The following is a 15652-nucleotide window of genomic DNA, read 5'->3' on the forward strand; positions in this document are numbered from 1 at the left end:
CTTGTTACTCATATGATTACATACAGGTGGGAAGAGATCTGTAACACCTTTTCATTTTCAATATTCTCTGCTCCTGTAGAAGTCTCCTAAGCTTGGCCACTTTGTTGTTTAAGTGAGAAGACTTGTTTTGAACAAGTTTAGATGGTTTGGTGCTAAATTTCCAGTGTGCTATAAATATCAGAGGTCCCTTCATCGGTGCTATGCAGCTAGCATAATTTGTAGGTAGGCTATTGGAAAAAGGAAGTTAGTTAGGCATAAGACACATGAAGAACTTAGTAAATGGAGAACTTGTGTTTATTGGATTTTAGGGCTATAAGATGAGCTGCTGTGATTTTTCTCTCAGCAGTCTGGCAGTAAATGTTTCAAACCACAGTGATTACTTGTATGATATTATTTGAAAGTGGTGAATAGCATTTCAGGTAAAGCAAACTGTGGCTTGGTTGATCCAATTCAGATTCCTTTATCTTTGGTAACGGTATCCAGAGTTGTTACTCTGCTAATACAGTACACCACAAAGTTTTCAGAATTTACATACTACTTCCACATTGATATTGTAGGTACCTTTCCTGGATTGCACTGTAGAAAATTATTACCTTTAAAATCTTAGTTTTCATCTGAAAAGCTTATTTTTATGGTGTGGCTTTTAGTTTGTGTACATAATGATTCAATTTTTGTATTTCATGTTTTGAATGAATGCAGCACAGTAGAGCAGCAGGGGCCTTCCTCTTCAGATGTTCCAAGCACATCTCCTGTACAAAGATCAGTAATACATAAACCATTCACACAATCGCGAATTCCTCCTGATCTGCCAATGCATCCGGCACCAAGGCACATCACTGAGGAAGAGCTGTCTGTCCTAGAAGGCTGTTTACATCGCTGGAGGACTGAAGTAGAGAACGACACTAGAGGTAATGCCCCAGCTGGGGAATGCATTTGCTGTTGGAAAGGATTTGTGGAAGAGAGGGAAACTGCCTTAATGTCCATGTGTGTTGCTTGTTTTGTACTTCTAAACTTGTCCCTGGCACACAGGAAGGGAAGTCTCTTAGAGATTGTGGTAGACTGGAGGCCTATAAACTGAAGATGCAAACTGGGTGGGCATTGAGTGAAGCATACACAGGTTGTTTCAGTGCAGGTTTCTGGGTGCGTGGCATTGGGGGAGTAGAGTGAAACAACAGTGGGATCCACGCCAAAGAACATCTCTGCAGATGTGTCTGAGCTGTCAGTCTGATAGCGGCTGGGCCCTTGCTGTGGCAGTGCCCTGCAGGCAAGTTTAGGGTAGAGCAAGCCCTTTCATAAGGGAAAATCCAGCAAGTTTCTGAGCGAAGGCTTTTTGAGGTGGGTAGAGCTTATGGTCTGTTCTGTTGCTCTGAGGTGAAACAAGGGAAGTAGTTGTTCCAGCAGGGGTGGGCTTGGTTGAGCTCCAGGAAACAAGCAGCAGTGTATCACGAATCACTCTCTCTGCTGTACCATCCAAGAAAGTTGTGTTTGGCATGTAGGTAGATAAACAGATGCACCAAATGTGAAACGTACCCTTGTTTGGCTTTTAATGAGATAAAGTAAAGATGTAGCCATGTGCAATTATGCAGCCTCATGGAAGAGAGCTTTTTTTATTTTTCTTTTAGATTTACAAGAAAGTATATCTAGAATACATCGGACAATTGAATTGATGTACTCTGACAAAACAATGGTCCAAGTAAGTACAATTTCCGCATGAGAACTCAGAATAATCCTTTTTGTCACTTGAATAAAAGTTCTTAGATACCTGAAGATAGAGTATACAAGAACTATATCTAGTGGTCTGAGGAATTTCATTGGAAAGTCAAAATGGGTTTTGCAAACCTTTTAATTATGCAGTCAGATGAAAGACAGCGTTACAGTATTTTACAGGTGATGTACTTAAGTTTAAGCAACTTTATGATGAAAAGCCCAAATATGTTCTACCTCTGATCCAATTTTTTGACTTGAAAGCAGAACTTCAGTTTTGGTATAACACAATAAAACTTTCTCTCTCTGATTTGACCGTATTGCTAGGTAACCTTATGGCTTTAATGTGGCAAAGCATTAGACACTAGAAACTATTTTTATACTTTGATGCTTATTGCAACTTCGGTACTAATACTTGGGAATTCAAGGCTCCTGATTTTAATTTGTATTTAATAATGCCAGGGGATTTTGTTGTTTTTTGTTTTTGTGTTTTCTAAACTCTGTCTAGTCTTAGTATCAGTCACAACCTTGAGTATTAGTCTGAGCTTCCTTTTAGAGAGATTCTCATGCTGTGCAATCTGAACAGCATTTTCAGAATGCTTTACTGTGGAGCCATGACTCCTCTGGTGTTTCTTATGTTCACATACTCATGTTCGCTCCCTTTGACAAATTTTAAGTTTAAGGATTACTTTCTCTGCTACTTAATGTTAGTAGAGAGAACTATTTTCCTTCCAAGTAAGATCTGTTCAGCTTACAGTTTTCCTTGAGGTACATTTTCATTTTGTACATCGCTTGTAATAGTTCCTGGCAGCTGAACTCTGATGTGAAGGATTTCAGGCAGACTTCCCTAGATGCCTTTCTTTAGGCTTGCAATTGGCAGGCGTTTTTTTTCCTTAATACTTACGTTGGAACAGGAAGGCTACAGGCTGCATGTCATCTAGCAGTAAAATGAAGTAATGTTGTGATCTCACATCCAAATAGTCTACCTGTGTTGGCTTAGGTGTTATAGGAGGAAGTACCTCTGGATGACAAAGATATTAGTCAGCAATCCTTACAATGGAAAAAGGAGATTTAGTAAAACACTTTGTCCTAGTGCAGATTCGTATACTGTAGACTAGATTTTTTTGGTTTTGTTTTGAAACAGAATTACAGAAACGGAGGAGGGTGAATATGGTATATAGACTTGTAGAGGAGGTTCCTGTGCCATGCCTGAAAGTAGTGGTGTGTGTTAAATGGTTGTTAGGGAACAAGTAGGTACTGAACCCATTTGAAATCACAGGCTGGAAGTGAAGGCTGCCCTTCTGCAGCTCAGATGGTTTTGTCCCGGTGAGTGTTTTAGCACAGTGGGAAGGAGGCAGGTGCATATATAGCAGTCTGCTTTCCCCTGCCTACCTTTCCATCTGTGTGACTGGGTAGCTTAGTGTTGCCCCATTTTCGGAGAGCAGTTTCACAGTACTGATGTTTTTCCTCTGAATGATACAATTGCAGGACTGAAAGCTTTTCTCTTGTGAATCGATAAGGCCTGGGCACATAAAACTTTTTTTTTTTTTTTTTTAAAGAAAAGCTTTTTTTTTTTTTTGCGGGGTACTTAGTGTTAGTATGAACTATTTAAGGAGCTCTTCATCTTCTCTTGTATCCCCTTTGATTCAAAGGAAACTTTAGTTGTCCATAAAAACTTCATCAAATTGTTATATGAAATATATTCCCAAAATGCTTATTTTGTCATGTTCTCCTGAGGGAATTGGTTTTATCAGCTGCTTATTTGATTATTTCCCCCTTCAGTGAATTTGCTGTAGGGAAATGAGACACACCTGATTTTCCTGTGGGAAATCATCTTTGATATATCAGGTCTGATATAGCTGCTCTGTAGCTACATATGACAGTGTTGGTGAAGCTCCATTTCTGTTTCATGAGTAGTAAGTGTAAGCTAAGAAGTTTAATGCCAACTATTTATTTGTTGTATTGCCCTATACTGTTAATTACTATTGATGTAATGGCTTATCACAAGAGACACCTGTCAACACTGAACTCGCCTGCCCCCCAGTCAGACCTCTGTGGTGAACCTTCATGGAAACTTAGCATGGATGACTGGCAGGTGGTTCTCCAGAGCTTGAGGAAAGGGTAGAGGCCCTTAAGCTGACCCAGTTAGCATGGTTTTAAGTAAAATGATTTAAATTCAACTGGTATTTTCATGCCCTATTTTAGGGTGAGGAAATTTTATTGTTGGAGTGTAAAGAGACTTCACTCACCTTTTTTTAAAAAATCAGGATCTGCATGTATTTATGTGCATACTCATGGGCTTCCAATCATTTTAAAGCTTTCATACTGGTTTGATAACAGATGTTAAAAACCCCAGAGCGTTCAGATTTAAGGACTTGCTAGGATTTCATCTGTGTATACTTCTTTTGTTTGTGAGGTTTACAGTGCAGTTTGGTCTCTGGGATGAGACTTTGATTCCAGCTGCAGTGCAGTCAGCTTTACAGTTCAAGCAAGATTTCAAAATCTCAAGCACTTCCATGTAGCCTGGAAGAGGATGATCTGGTTAAAAATAACTTCAAGGAGTTTCTCAAGTCATGGTTATGTATGTATTTATGGTTACTGATTATTGTGGTGCTCAAACGGTATTTACAACAAATATTTAGTAGACTGGGTGTTAAGTAGACTGTTTATTTACAGTCCAGACTGTGTCACCTGTAAAAGATGGGTTTGGTTTTTTCATGCTAGCTGAGCTGTTGTCATTCAGGCATACTATGCATAGCAGGGAAAATCAGTTTTCCCGTTGACGTGGCATATGCTGTTTCAGCAGGTTAAAATGAGCCAATCACTAAGATGTTTTTGAAAGACTTGTAAGGAAGCACTCATTCTGCCTCCCTTCCTCTCTTCTTCAGATTTCCAACTAGTTACGTAGAAACTAAGTTTCCCATTTTTTTTTACTTGTCAGTGAACACATGAAACCATCTGGATACTTTTTACATTGATCCTAGAAACCAGTATCTTCCTTGTCTGTCTCAGGAGGAGTAGAGGACCTCTTCATGTGTTCCATGCTTCTCTTAATGATACATTTAAAATACTGGAAAGACAGTTGTATTCCTATTCTACTGTAAGACTTTTACCTTTGGGTAATGGAAGTATTCAACTCCCCGATACTCCTTTAAATAAACTCTTACTGGCACATAGAAAGCACAGAGTTTATTTCTTGCATTTACATATACCGTTCCAGACTTCAGGACAAATTTACCAGGTTTGAAGTGGAGCAAATCATAGACGCTCAAGGCTGACATATTCGAGGGTTTTATTGTAGGTACAAGGGAAGTAGGAATATTAAGGAATTAAGAAAAGGCGATGTCTAGTGGTAAAGACAGTAGAGTAGACATGTATGTGTAGACATGTATGCTATAGACTTACTAATGTTTCAAAGATATCTTGTAACTAGTAATGGTATGTAAAATAGTTCAAAGTAATTTTGCTTAGTGGGTTGCTAGTTTTACCTTTTTTGTTTATTCTCTGTGTCATGTTTTGATCCTGTTTATTTTTTGCTGCTTTTATCTAATGTAGCTATTACGGCTGGCAGGTAGTAGGAACTAAATGCTGGCAAGGAGAGTTTGACATTTTGGGGTTTTTTGTTTTGTTTTTTAAGGTTCCTTATAGGTTGCATGCTGTACTAGTTCATGAAGGTCAAGCTAATGCAGGACACTACTGGGCATATATATATGACCACCACCAGAACAGATGGATGAAGTACAATGATATTTCGGTGACAAAGTCAACTTGGGAAGAGTTGGAACGGGACTCTTTTGGTGGTTACAGGAATGCCAGTGCATATTGTTTAATGTATATCAATGACAAGGAACAATACTTGATACAAGGTAATATTATAGATAAGATTTTTGCATGATATAGAATAGCTGAATATATTAATAAAGAGAGCTTATTTCAGGTGGATTTCCAGTTTTTTGAAATGGTTTTATTTTTTTTTATTGAAAGCTCTAGTTATGCTCATAACTGTTAGATTGTTTTTGTGGGTGGAATGGTTGTTCAACTTTTAGATTAATAAAGATAATGCCGATGTTTCAGCATTATTAAGAGAGCAAAATAAACGAAGTTTGCTAATTTGTAAATATTTTAGCCAGGTGATAGCATGTTCATGGAAATACACAAATGAGCCTCTTGACATTAATATCCTTGTGTAGCTTTTTTTCATGATCTTGAGAATCCTGATTAACTTTACTGGAGTGTGGAAACTTGAAGCTTTATGTAATATATTGAAATGTGAATAGCTTAGCCCTGCCAACCACAGGTGAAACCAAAGTAATACATGAATTGGGAAATTTTTTTTCAGGTCATGTAGTTAGTATGTAACTATAAGGCTTGTATGGAAGTGTTTGGAGAGAGGGCAAAGATCCCTTAGCATGAGTTTTGTGTGGCCTGATAATGGTGGTTAGGGAACTGACTCTGAAAATGGCCAGAGATTCAATAACAGGTGGTGGAAAATTTTCATGTTCCTCTTTATTTCATAGGGTAGAAAGCTAGAGTGAGCATTTGTTCAGTTTTTAAATGAGAAACAATATTAACTTGACATTTCTAGATTGCCAGATTAGTTGTGGACTTATAGCCAGAGGATTTATGGGCCCTGTAGGGTAACTGTGCCTCTCTAAATATGAGGCCTGCTTGCTGGGGGACAACCATAGCTGATTGATCCCCTAAGATGTGGGGTACTCCTGCAGAGACCATTCTCAAAGCAAAAAGGAAGGTTACTCAATGTAGCTGGTGTTCTTATCAGTGCACTTTGCAAATCCCTGCAGGCCCACTCTCCTTTCTCTTTTCAGCTGGGAAGCTGAGTTGTGTACAGCTCCATGCAGCAGTAATGCAGTCAAAGTAAGATGGGGTTTTTTGTGAGTGTTTTTCCCTGAATCTTCACATTCATATGGTGCTTATGGCCCAAAAGACTCATCTTTCAAAATGGCAATGATCAGATGGTGCCCAAGAATGTAAAATCCAAAGATCACAACAGCAGTAGCTGTACGTCTTGGTAGCAGAGGAGTGCCTGACAAAGAATAAAACCAGTTAAAATTAATATAGTTTTGGGGTTTTGGTGCTGTACTGTATGTTTCCAGTAATTCACCTGAGGAGATTTCTTGAACATACTTTATTTCCCCCTGTTCTTTCTTTCTCTGAAATTTCTATTTCATGGTACTGCAGAGGAATTTAACAAAGAAACAGGACAGATCCTTGTTGGAATGGACACGCTGCCTTCTGATTTAAGAGATTATGTCAAGGAAGACAATAAACGTTTTGAAAAAGAACTTGAAGAATGGGATGTAGAACTTGCTCAGAAAGCACAGCAGGAGAAGTTGTTATCTCAGATACCCAGGGCACCAGCACCTTCACCTGCTCCAGGTTAGCTGTTTTTACTTGTCTATAAAAAGAGTAGAACCAAAAACTACTGGGTTTTCTATATTTTGTTTTGCAGTTTAAGAAAGGAAGAAGTAGTTAATTTGTGTAATCTTGAATTAATAACTATTTACTTGGCCAGGAAAGTTTAGTCTGTTGGGGTTTTTTGCATTCTATTTTTTATTTAAAGAAGAAAATTATTTGTTGGTTCTTCTGCCTTTTCCCTACCAGTTGTGCTTAGCTTTTACTAAATTAATTTTCTTTTCCATAGGAATTTTGGCTTTTTAAGACAGGTAATGATTAACTGGGCTCACCTGTTTTGAGAATTTATTAGTCCATAAGTGATGTATATTCCTCTATTCAGAGTGATTGAGTAGAAGACCTACTAGAAGAGAAGAATAATTTATTTGGTGTGATGTATTGAATAGTTAGCAATAGTAGGGCTCGCTTAAGAAATACTATGTAAAAACGAGGGTGTTGAAACTGTGGAAAAGGCTCTGAACAGCAGCAGCAAGGCCCATGCTGATAGGAACCTAGCTAATAAAGACCACTGGCAATCTGCCTATAAAACATATGCCTGCTTTGACACAGAAAAACCTGTCAGGTTTTAGGTCACATCCACCTTTTGCTCTGTTGCAGAAGGCTTTATGTACAGTACGTGAAAGATGACATGATGGGTTTGTATAGTGAGACTTCTGTCCAGATGTATGCTCAGTCTTAATGACTCAAATACAATGAGAACATTTCTCATAACTACAAACTGAATGTAAAAGGTGTAGTGATTTAATGACATTTCTCCTTTTGCAAGCTCTGTGGAGAGTAACTTCATCTTCTATATATTTTGACTTCACAAACACTTTGAGACTGGTTTAGTTCTTTTGTGAGTAATGGAAAGTATTAAATGAATGTCTTATGTCTGCCAAAATTTTCTTTCATCATGTAAGGAATAGAAGACACTGTTTATGCCAATCAATTTTATTGCCCTCAGTGGGGGAGACTGACATTTCCCTTAAGTCAGAAGAATATTGTGTTGATTATTTTGCAAAGTAAATCTGGCACTTAAGTGGCTGTAAGGTCATACCATGTTATTTTGTCTGTATCCCACAGAAAGTCCAAGTAGAATCTCATATTTGCTCTCAGTCATCCCCCATAGAAGAGGTGATGAACACCCCTCACTCAGGAGCTTTAATGGGTCTATAGACATGACAGATCTGTTGTTCTCAATATAAAATCATGGATCCATTTATATGAAAGTGTTCAAAATTACCCGAGACACAGACTGGTCTGAAGTTGTATTTGTGAGTGGTGTGACCTACCCTGCATTTTCTGTGCGAGTTACTCTGAAACAGTGATCCAAGTAAATCAATTCAAAATTCACGCTTATGTTAACACAAAAAAATTGTTATCTTATTTCTGTCACTAAGTTCAAGCAGGAGAACCCGAATATTTAGAGCAGCCATCAAGAACTGATATTTCAAAGCACTTAAAAGAAGATTCTGTACAAGCAATCAATAAAGCTTTAGCTGAACAAGAAGATAGAGGTCCAGAAGCTATAATGGATACGGTGAGGATATTTTGAAGCTTGAAATACTACTTTTGCTTTTATTTTTCAAGTGGAAATGATATAATAGCTGATAAAAAGGTTGTGTGTGTATTAAATCTGAACTGAAAATTGCTGCTTCTTCAGAGACTGTCCAGCGCTGAAGCCCATCCAGAAAGCGTGTACTATAGTAATAGGTGTAGTAGAAGAAAAATACTAAGATAGATGTCCTCTATGTGATTAATGTACTTGTTAAGAGTACAGCATATTGTTCAAATGACAATCGTGTTTGTGCCCACCATCTTTTCAGAATGTTAGATGGTTCCATTTATTTTTGAGGTGTAAACACTGTTCCATGTAAAAAGCTTGAAAAATACTGCTTTAAACATTCATGTTTTTATCTGAGAAATAGAAGATTATAATTGAGTTCCCTTGAAATACCTATGGAAGTCAAAGTAGCTTTCAAAAAATAAGGGTTGTTTTCAATAATAGTCTGTAGTTATAATGTAAATTCACAACTTGATGAAAATTAGTTTTTGTGATTCATCAGATGTATATATTAACTTAAAATGCTTATAAGAGATAGTGTTGGGTGATGGTGTTTTCACTTCATGCAACAAATACTGAGAGGAACTGGAAATTAACAACTTCATGAGTTAATAATGAAACGAGTATTTAACAGTTTTTTCTTTCAGCATTTTTCTTTTTCCGTAGAAGTATGGAAATAAATGACCAATGTATTTGCCACAAAAGCAAGTGCTATTGAAGCAATACATGCTTCTGTCTTTGAACTGTATCTGTAAGGATAAAACATATGAAATATACAGTGTAGCTTAGGCACCTCTAGTAACCACTAGAGATACGAACAGTTTAGATCTGTGCAAAATTTGAAGCATGCTTCCAAAGTTCAGGTATGAATGCTCATCAAACAAAAGCAGTCTAGCCCCAGATATCTTTGGGGCCAACAGGAAAGTCCTCTTAAAGACTTTGAAAATGATATGACAACTTACTGACTCATAGACCTGACATGTTTTCCATCCCCCTCTCCTGTGGTGTCAGGAGAGCGGAGGAGCATGCTTTCTCTGCTAAACTGAAATCAAAGCAAACAAGGAAACTAATCTAACCCTGGGTGAAAAGATGCTCTACCACTAATACTTTAGGCTACCGCATATCTGACTTCTTTTGAGTGTTCAGAATACAGAACAACTTGGTGGGAGCCTGTTTAATATGAGTTACCTCCAGCTGAAGGGGTAGCTGTGAAGATACCAAACCCATGATAAAATGTCTTGCATGATGCTGTCCTCTTTCTAGGGTTCGTGGGCATCCATCCCAGTGGGATATGGAAGAATCTTGCAGACTTGATTCTATGATTCCTGTGTTTTAGTTTAGGCTAACATCACACTGCACAGTGATAGGCCTTAGGACTTTACAAGAGCAACCATGCAGGGAACATCATCGTAGGCTTAATGAGGCAAATGCGGGTTGTCTCTTTCTAATATTTTCACTGTAGTGTTCTGTAATGAGGTGGATGGCTCTTAAAAAATTAAACCAAAAAAACCCAAACCATGCAAACTCTTATATTTAGAAACAAATGTATTTCAGCTGCTAGAATCTAAAGCCAATTTCTAGCTGATCTGAAAGTACTCCGTTAATGTTTAAAAGCTGCTCTCTGCATACCCAAATTTAACTTAGGCAGAATTGTGCTTCCTTTGTATCAGCATGCTTTTTAATTATTCTATTTCCATATGCATTCTGACATGCAGGCATATATTTCTTACCTTCACTTTTTGTCCATTTTAAAAGAAGGAAAGCCGTGTAACAGGGTTGTATGTTAGTCACCACATGATCACTTATGTCCAGTTTCTGCTCTTTTGTCCTTTTTTCTGCCTCTTGATTGCACAGTCTTCCTTTGTATTCATACAGTGCTGGGTGTAAATAGATACTATGTGTTTCTGGAATCTTTGTTAAAAAGTAAGACTATTGTAATAGTTGCAGAACAAGTAGCAGGGCACTCTGTGGTTGCTTCGATTAGAGTCAAAGCTTAAGTTCTGTAAATGTTGTAAATGGTCTATTATACAGTGATAGAAGACAGGAGCTGAGATTTGCCTCTGTTTAAAACTAACATAGCCAGAATTTCAGTGACTAGCATAATCTTCCCCCTGATTTTCTGTCTAATTACTCTTAAAAAAAAAAAAAACCAAAACCACCTGTTGAATGTAATACACCTTTAAATATTCTTTCACATATTTTGATTGTTGGAGGTCCCCCCGTCCTCCCCCCCCGCCAACACCAGGAAATGTTAGCCTTTGGCTTGTTGCCACCCCTTATAATGAATTTATCAGATACTTTAAATATCTTTAGTAATTTTTTGGTGAAATGTATGAAAAGACATGGTGATTCACAGACTCATCCTTTAACAGCTGCCTTAAATGTGTAATGGATGTTAGAGTTGCAATACTGGCATACTAACCTGTAGAAATGTAAACGGCGAATAAAGGACAAGTGAAATCTTTTAAATAATTATAGCTTAATTTTAAAATGTAGTGCTTAAAAAGTTAAGAAATTGTAAGCAATTAGAGCATATAAGTGATATTTATAACTTTTTTCGGAACTTCAGCAATGCACATTATTTTAACTTGATCAGCCTATCAGTTTGCATCTCTCCGTAATTTTATTTTCTGATTATTTTTTTTCCCCACACACATACTGATAATGGTTTTCTTCTGCAGAGCTCTGATAATGCCCCAGCTCAACCAGCTCCTAACCAGCGAGTTGTAGAGGTGGCGATTCCTGATGTAGGGACTTTTGTGATTGAGTCAGAGGAGGGGGGTTATGACGATGAGGTACATTTGATTGCAGTTGTGTGCACCGCTCCTCCTTGGTGCTTTCTTGTGCTGCCTGATAAGAATTTTTGGCATGTTGTCACATCATGACACCTAACAGATTTCTGCAAAACTAAATGCTTAGCGATTTGTAACTGTAACAATGTCTTAATTTGTAATGAAATATGAAAGGAAAGCACAAGCTATTCTAATTGGGCACGCTTTGCATGGTACCATTTACACTGGAGATACATTTGTCTTTTTAGCTGTGAAAGCTGAATGTTTGTGTTAGGCCAGATAGCCTTTGAAATGCTGGTGATAGACTGCGGACTACTACATTATTTAAAAAGGGACAGGATAGTGAGTGATGTTCTTAATATTTGTGCTTTCTTGTCAGTCCAATATAGCTAATGTTCAAGTGCAGTCTCTTATTTGCCAAGGTTAAGCTTTTCAGACTTGAAGGATTAAATTATCCATGGAAAAGAAAAAACCCAAACCAAAATCCCAGTTCAGACACAGGGTGGAGCGTGTAACTAGTACTACTTGAGGAACAGATGAGATGCCCATGTATCCTGAGAGACATTACTTTCTGCTGCCTTATTTTAGCAACTTACTCCATGTTTGTTTTGGTTGAGAACAGTGTTGGTGCAGCCCATATTCTCAGGTGTCCGAGCATGTGTTCTTGTGGGCTATGGGGAGCTTTTGCTTCCCTAGGCAAATGGGTATTTTAGGTCATTCTGCCCTGTAATTGTGATCAGTGGTAACTGGGAGTATGGGATGGGGAACAAAATGATTTAACTAACATAATCACACTGAGTTTGGCTTCTCACAAATGTGTAGTCTCCACCTTTAAAGACATGAGGATTTAGCCTCACTTAATGACTTTCTTTTTTGGGGTTTTTCTTTTTTTTTTTTTTTTTCCTACTGTTGTCCCCATGCGATTATCTTTCTAGAGGATGATAACTTTCTTCCCTATTTCCCTGTTCCTTTTGTAAGTGTATTCACTTTTTAAAACATTTTTCTTATGTGTGGGAAATTTTTCTGGAGAGTTTCGGGTTCTTCATCTTTTGTTTCTGTGCCGGTTGCTGTGCTGGCCATACCTTGGGCAAGGAGAGAGAGTATTTTTATTTGCTCACAGATAACAAAGGAGAAAGGCCTTTCTAAGTAACCTAGATGTCTCAAATTGTTTGTATATAATTGATGTGAAAAGCTGCAAGATGAGTCCTATGTCTGGCTTTGTGTTTGTTAAATGTTTTGGGTCTGATTTTTAAGAATTTGTCTGCAAATGCTTCAGGGACCAATTGCATTTGCAGCAGTGTCCCTTATTTTGATGTTCAAATATGCGTAAAAGACAGGCAGCGTAGTTTACTATGTTTTTAGTATAGTATATATAAAGTGTGATTGGGTGATTTTTCTGCTTGAAACTTTTTTTATAAATCCTTTGGTGGTCATGGATAGCACATAGTATGCAGTTTCTGATGGATACTAATGCTGAACGATGCATGTTCCTTTCCTGGGAAGTTTTGACCATGTAACTTTGTATTTGACACAGTTCTTCAATATTTTTGGTAAGCTTCCTTTAATCATATGTTGTTACAGTAAAAATACATACACATGCCATGACTGATTTGCAGAATGTGCACACCAGATCTATATTGAAATGTGCCATTTCAATGTATGCATGCAATAAGTTGCTTTTATCCTGCATGAGACTAAAAGCATATTGAATTTGGTCATTAAAATATTAATCATTCAAAACTTTTACCTTAAATCCCTTGTGGCAGGTCATGCTGACCCCGAACATGCAAGGTATTATCATGGCTATAGGTAAAGCCAGGAATGTTTATGACAGGTGTGGGCCAGAAGCAGGGTTCTTTAAGGTACAACTAACATTTTCAACTTTTTCTCCTCTGACTTTTCATGTTAGAAATGCCTTCTCCCCCCACCCTTTGCATATTAAGATTGTTCCAGAGCTTATATATACTTTTCTATGATATCAGTCCTAAATTTACACATTTCGCCCTTGAAAAATAAACAGCTATTTCCCTACTGATTCAGCAGTACACTACCTTGACATCAGTAGCTTATATACCTTTCTGCATTTTAGCTTTCTCATAGTGATAGCAATTAAAACGAAACCTAGATGTGTAATCAATAAGAATATGCATTTTTCCCCTGTTAGAAACAAAAACCATGCCTTTGCTAGACTGTTTGGGACATCAGTGTTTAGTCATTTCTCGTTTATTTCCAAGACATGTTCTTGTTTTGTAGTCCTTAAATGATTTTTAGTAACTCTAAATTACTTTTGTGTAACTGCATGGATGTCAATAGTATTTATGTATGCAGTGTTTTATTCTGGGAATTAGTTGTTAGGCTTTTTGTCATTACTACTCTTCACAATGATACCAGATTTAAAAATATGTTAGTCTTAAGTACACAAACTTCAGTGCATTTTTAGCTCATGATCTTTTTAGATATTAGGTATTAGGAAAGGAATTACTTTGACATGATGCAAAATCTTCTCGAATAGGATTTGGAGAGAGGGAAGAAGTTTCTTGCTTGTCATTGAGTTGTAGCCTGTTTTCTTAATTGTTATGGTGTGGTTGGACTAGAAGAAATTGTAAAAAACAAAAGAAACAACAGGCAAACAAACAACAAAAAATTCTCCAACCCCTTGGTAAGGAAATTGAAATTTTATGGGTTGGTTTGTGTGTGTGGGTTTTTGTAATGGATACATAGAGAAGTGTTGTCACCATAACACTGGTTTGCAGGGCTGTCTGTTAATGGTGCCTGCCCTCAGGGAATGGAGACACACCTGCCATGGCCTCTGCGTAGTGAAATAGATTTTGTTTGGGATTCAATGCTGGGTTGAAGTTTTTTTTTCAAATGTATGACTTAAAAGATGTTAATCTTCGTTTTTTTAAGTTGGAAAAAACCCCCTCATTTGATCATATGAAACTCTTTACCAGAAAGTATAATTACACCTATTTTTTTTTTTTTTGAAGATGAAGGGTGTTTTGATAATTTAAAAACAGAAAAGCAGTTAAAAATAAAATTCATTCAGTGCTTTGGAGTTATCAAAACAATGCTCAGTGGAAGTGTTTTTCAGTCTTTAATTTTGAATGCTTAAACATTTTCACTTTGAGAGACAAAATTTGTCTCTGAGAAAATGTTCTGACACTAAATTGTTGGAGATTAGAAAAGTTTTCTTGTTTTCAACTGAGTCATGTTTTCAGTAACATAGAAGAGATTGAACATGCTTCACTTTTGAGTACATTAGTATGAACAGAGGCAGATGAAATGGTCTTACTTAATAACAAAATTCATATTTTGAAAGTACCAGATGAAATCTTGTGTTACTCCATTAGACCTATTGTAAAAGCTATGATATTTTTTAATACTATTATACTCTGTGTGTTTGTTTTTTAGAAAATGAGTGTTTACAGAAGATTATGGGTTTTTTTTCTATGATGTCTTTATTTCAGTGTAACCCAGGTAAAACCCATTTGATGTGGGTCATTGTTACTGCCAAGGTTTCACTCCCCCTTTAGATCTCAGACTTGAGACGTGACTGATATGAACCCACTAAGATATTTCTTGATCAATGATCTTTTCCAGTCATCCTTCTTTAAACTTTATAGACAGTTCCTTGCAGAATGTTTGCCTTCAGGTCTTTATATAACATTCTCAGTAAAAAAGTGAAAGTGTGTCATACTTTTTTATACCATCCCTTTTTCCTGTATTCTGTGTAAAGAGATGGTGGTGTTTTTTCATTGTACAGAGGATTTCTGAATCTGTAGTACAGTTTTACTTTGTTTAAATATGTATATAAAACCGTAGGGTTTGTGTTGCATTTTTTCCTACTTCTGAGTAATTATCTGAAAAGTTAAATGTCTAATAGCAGTTGGTTTTTGTTTCTGGTGATAGACAGGGTTTAATTGCATAGTTATCCATGTTGATTTTCTAGTGGTAGAATTTGTTCTGATGTAAGATAGTAGAAACTCTGCGACTTTTGATATTTATAATCAGTTCTCCCAAATTTCCTTTTTAATGATATGCATATGATTAGTATTATAAAATACTGATGCAGAACATTCTTTAAGTTTTAAAGTTCTCCACATGATCTGTGTTTAGGGCTGTATGAATAGTATCTTACCCACATGTTTAGTTCTGAAATAAAATGTGTATTAGTAGA

The 15652-nt window shown here is 36.9% G+C and overlaps 1 protein-coding gene across 6 annotated transcripts in view; it reads left to right on the forward strand.

Annotated features, from left to right (window-relative positions):
• Positions 1–15652, forward strand: part of USP25 (ubiquitin specific peptidase 25) — a 92598-nt gene that overhangs the window by 67297 nt on the left and 9649 nt on the right. For 4 of the 6 annotated variants that reach the window (XM_074902044.1, XM_074902035.1, XM_074902084.1 and 1 more), the window contains 7 exons: positions 700–908; positions 1623–1693; positions 5342–5570; positions 6904–7101; positions 8520–8659; positions 11365–11478; positions 13242–13337. In XM_074902044.1, coding sequence (XP_074758145.1) covers positions 700–908; positions 1623–1693; positions 5342–5570; positions 6904–7101; positions 8520–8659; positions 11365–11478; positions 13242–13337 — 1057 coding nt within the window. The remainder of the gene's footprint in view (positions 1–699; positions 909–1622; positions 1694–5341; positions 5571–6903; positions 7102–8519; positions 8660–11364; positions 11479–13241; positions 13338–15652) is intronic. The other 2 variants (XM_074902054.1, XM_074902064.1) reach the window with 2 other exon arrangements.

The sequence above is a fragment of the Athene noctua genome, chromosome 1, assembly GCF_965140245.1.
Source record: "Athene noctua chromosome 1, bAthNoc1.hap1.1, whole genome shotgun sequence".
NCBI classification, from domain to species: Eukaryota; Metazoa; Chordata; class Aves; order Strigiformes; family Strigidae; genus Athene; species Athene noctua.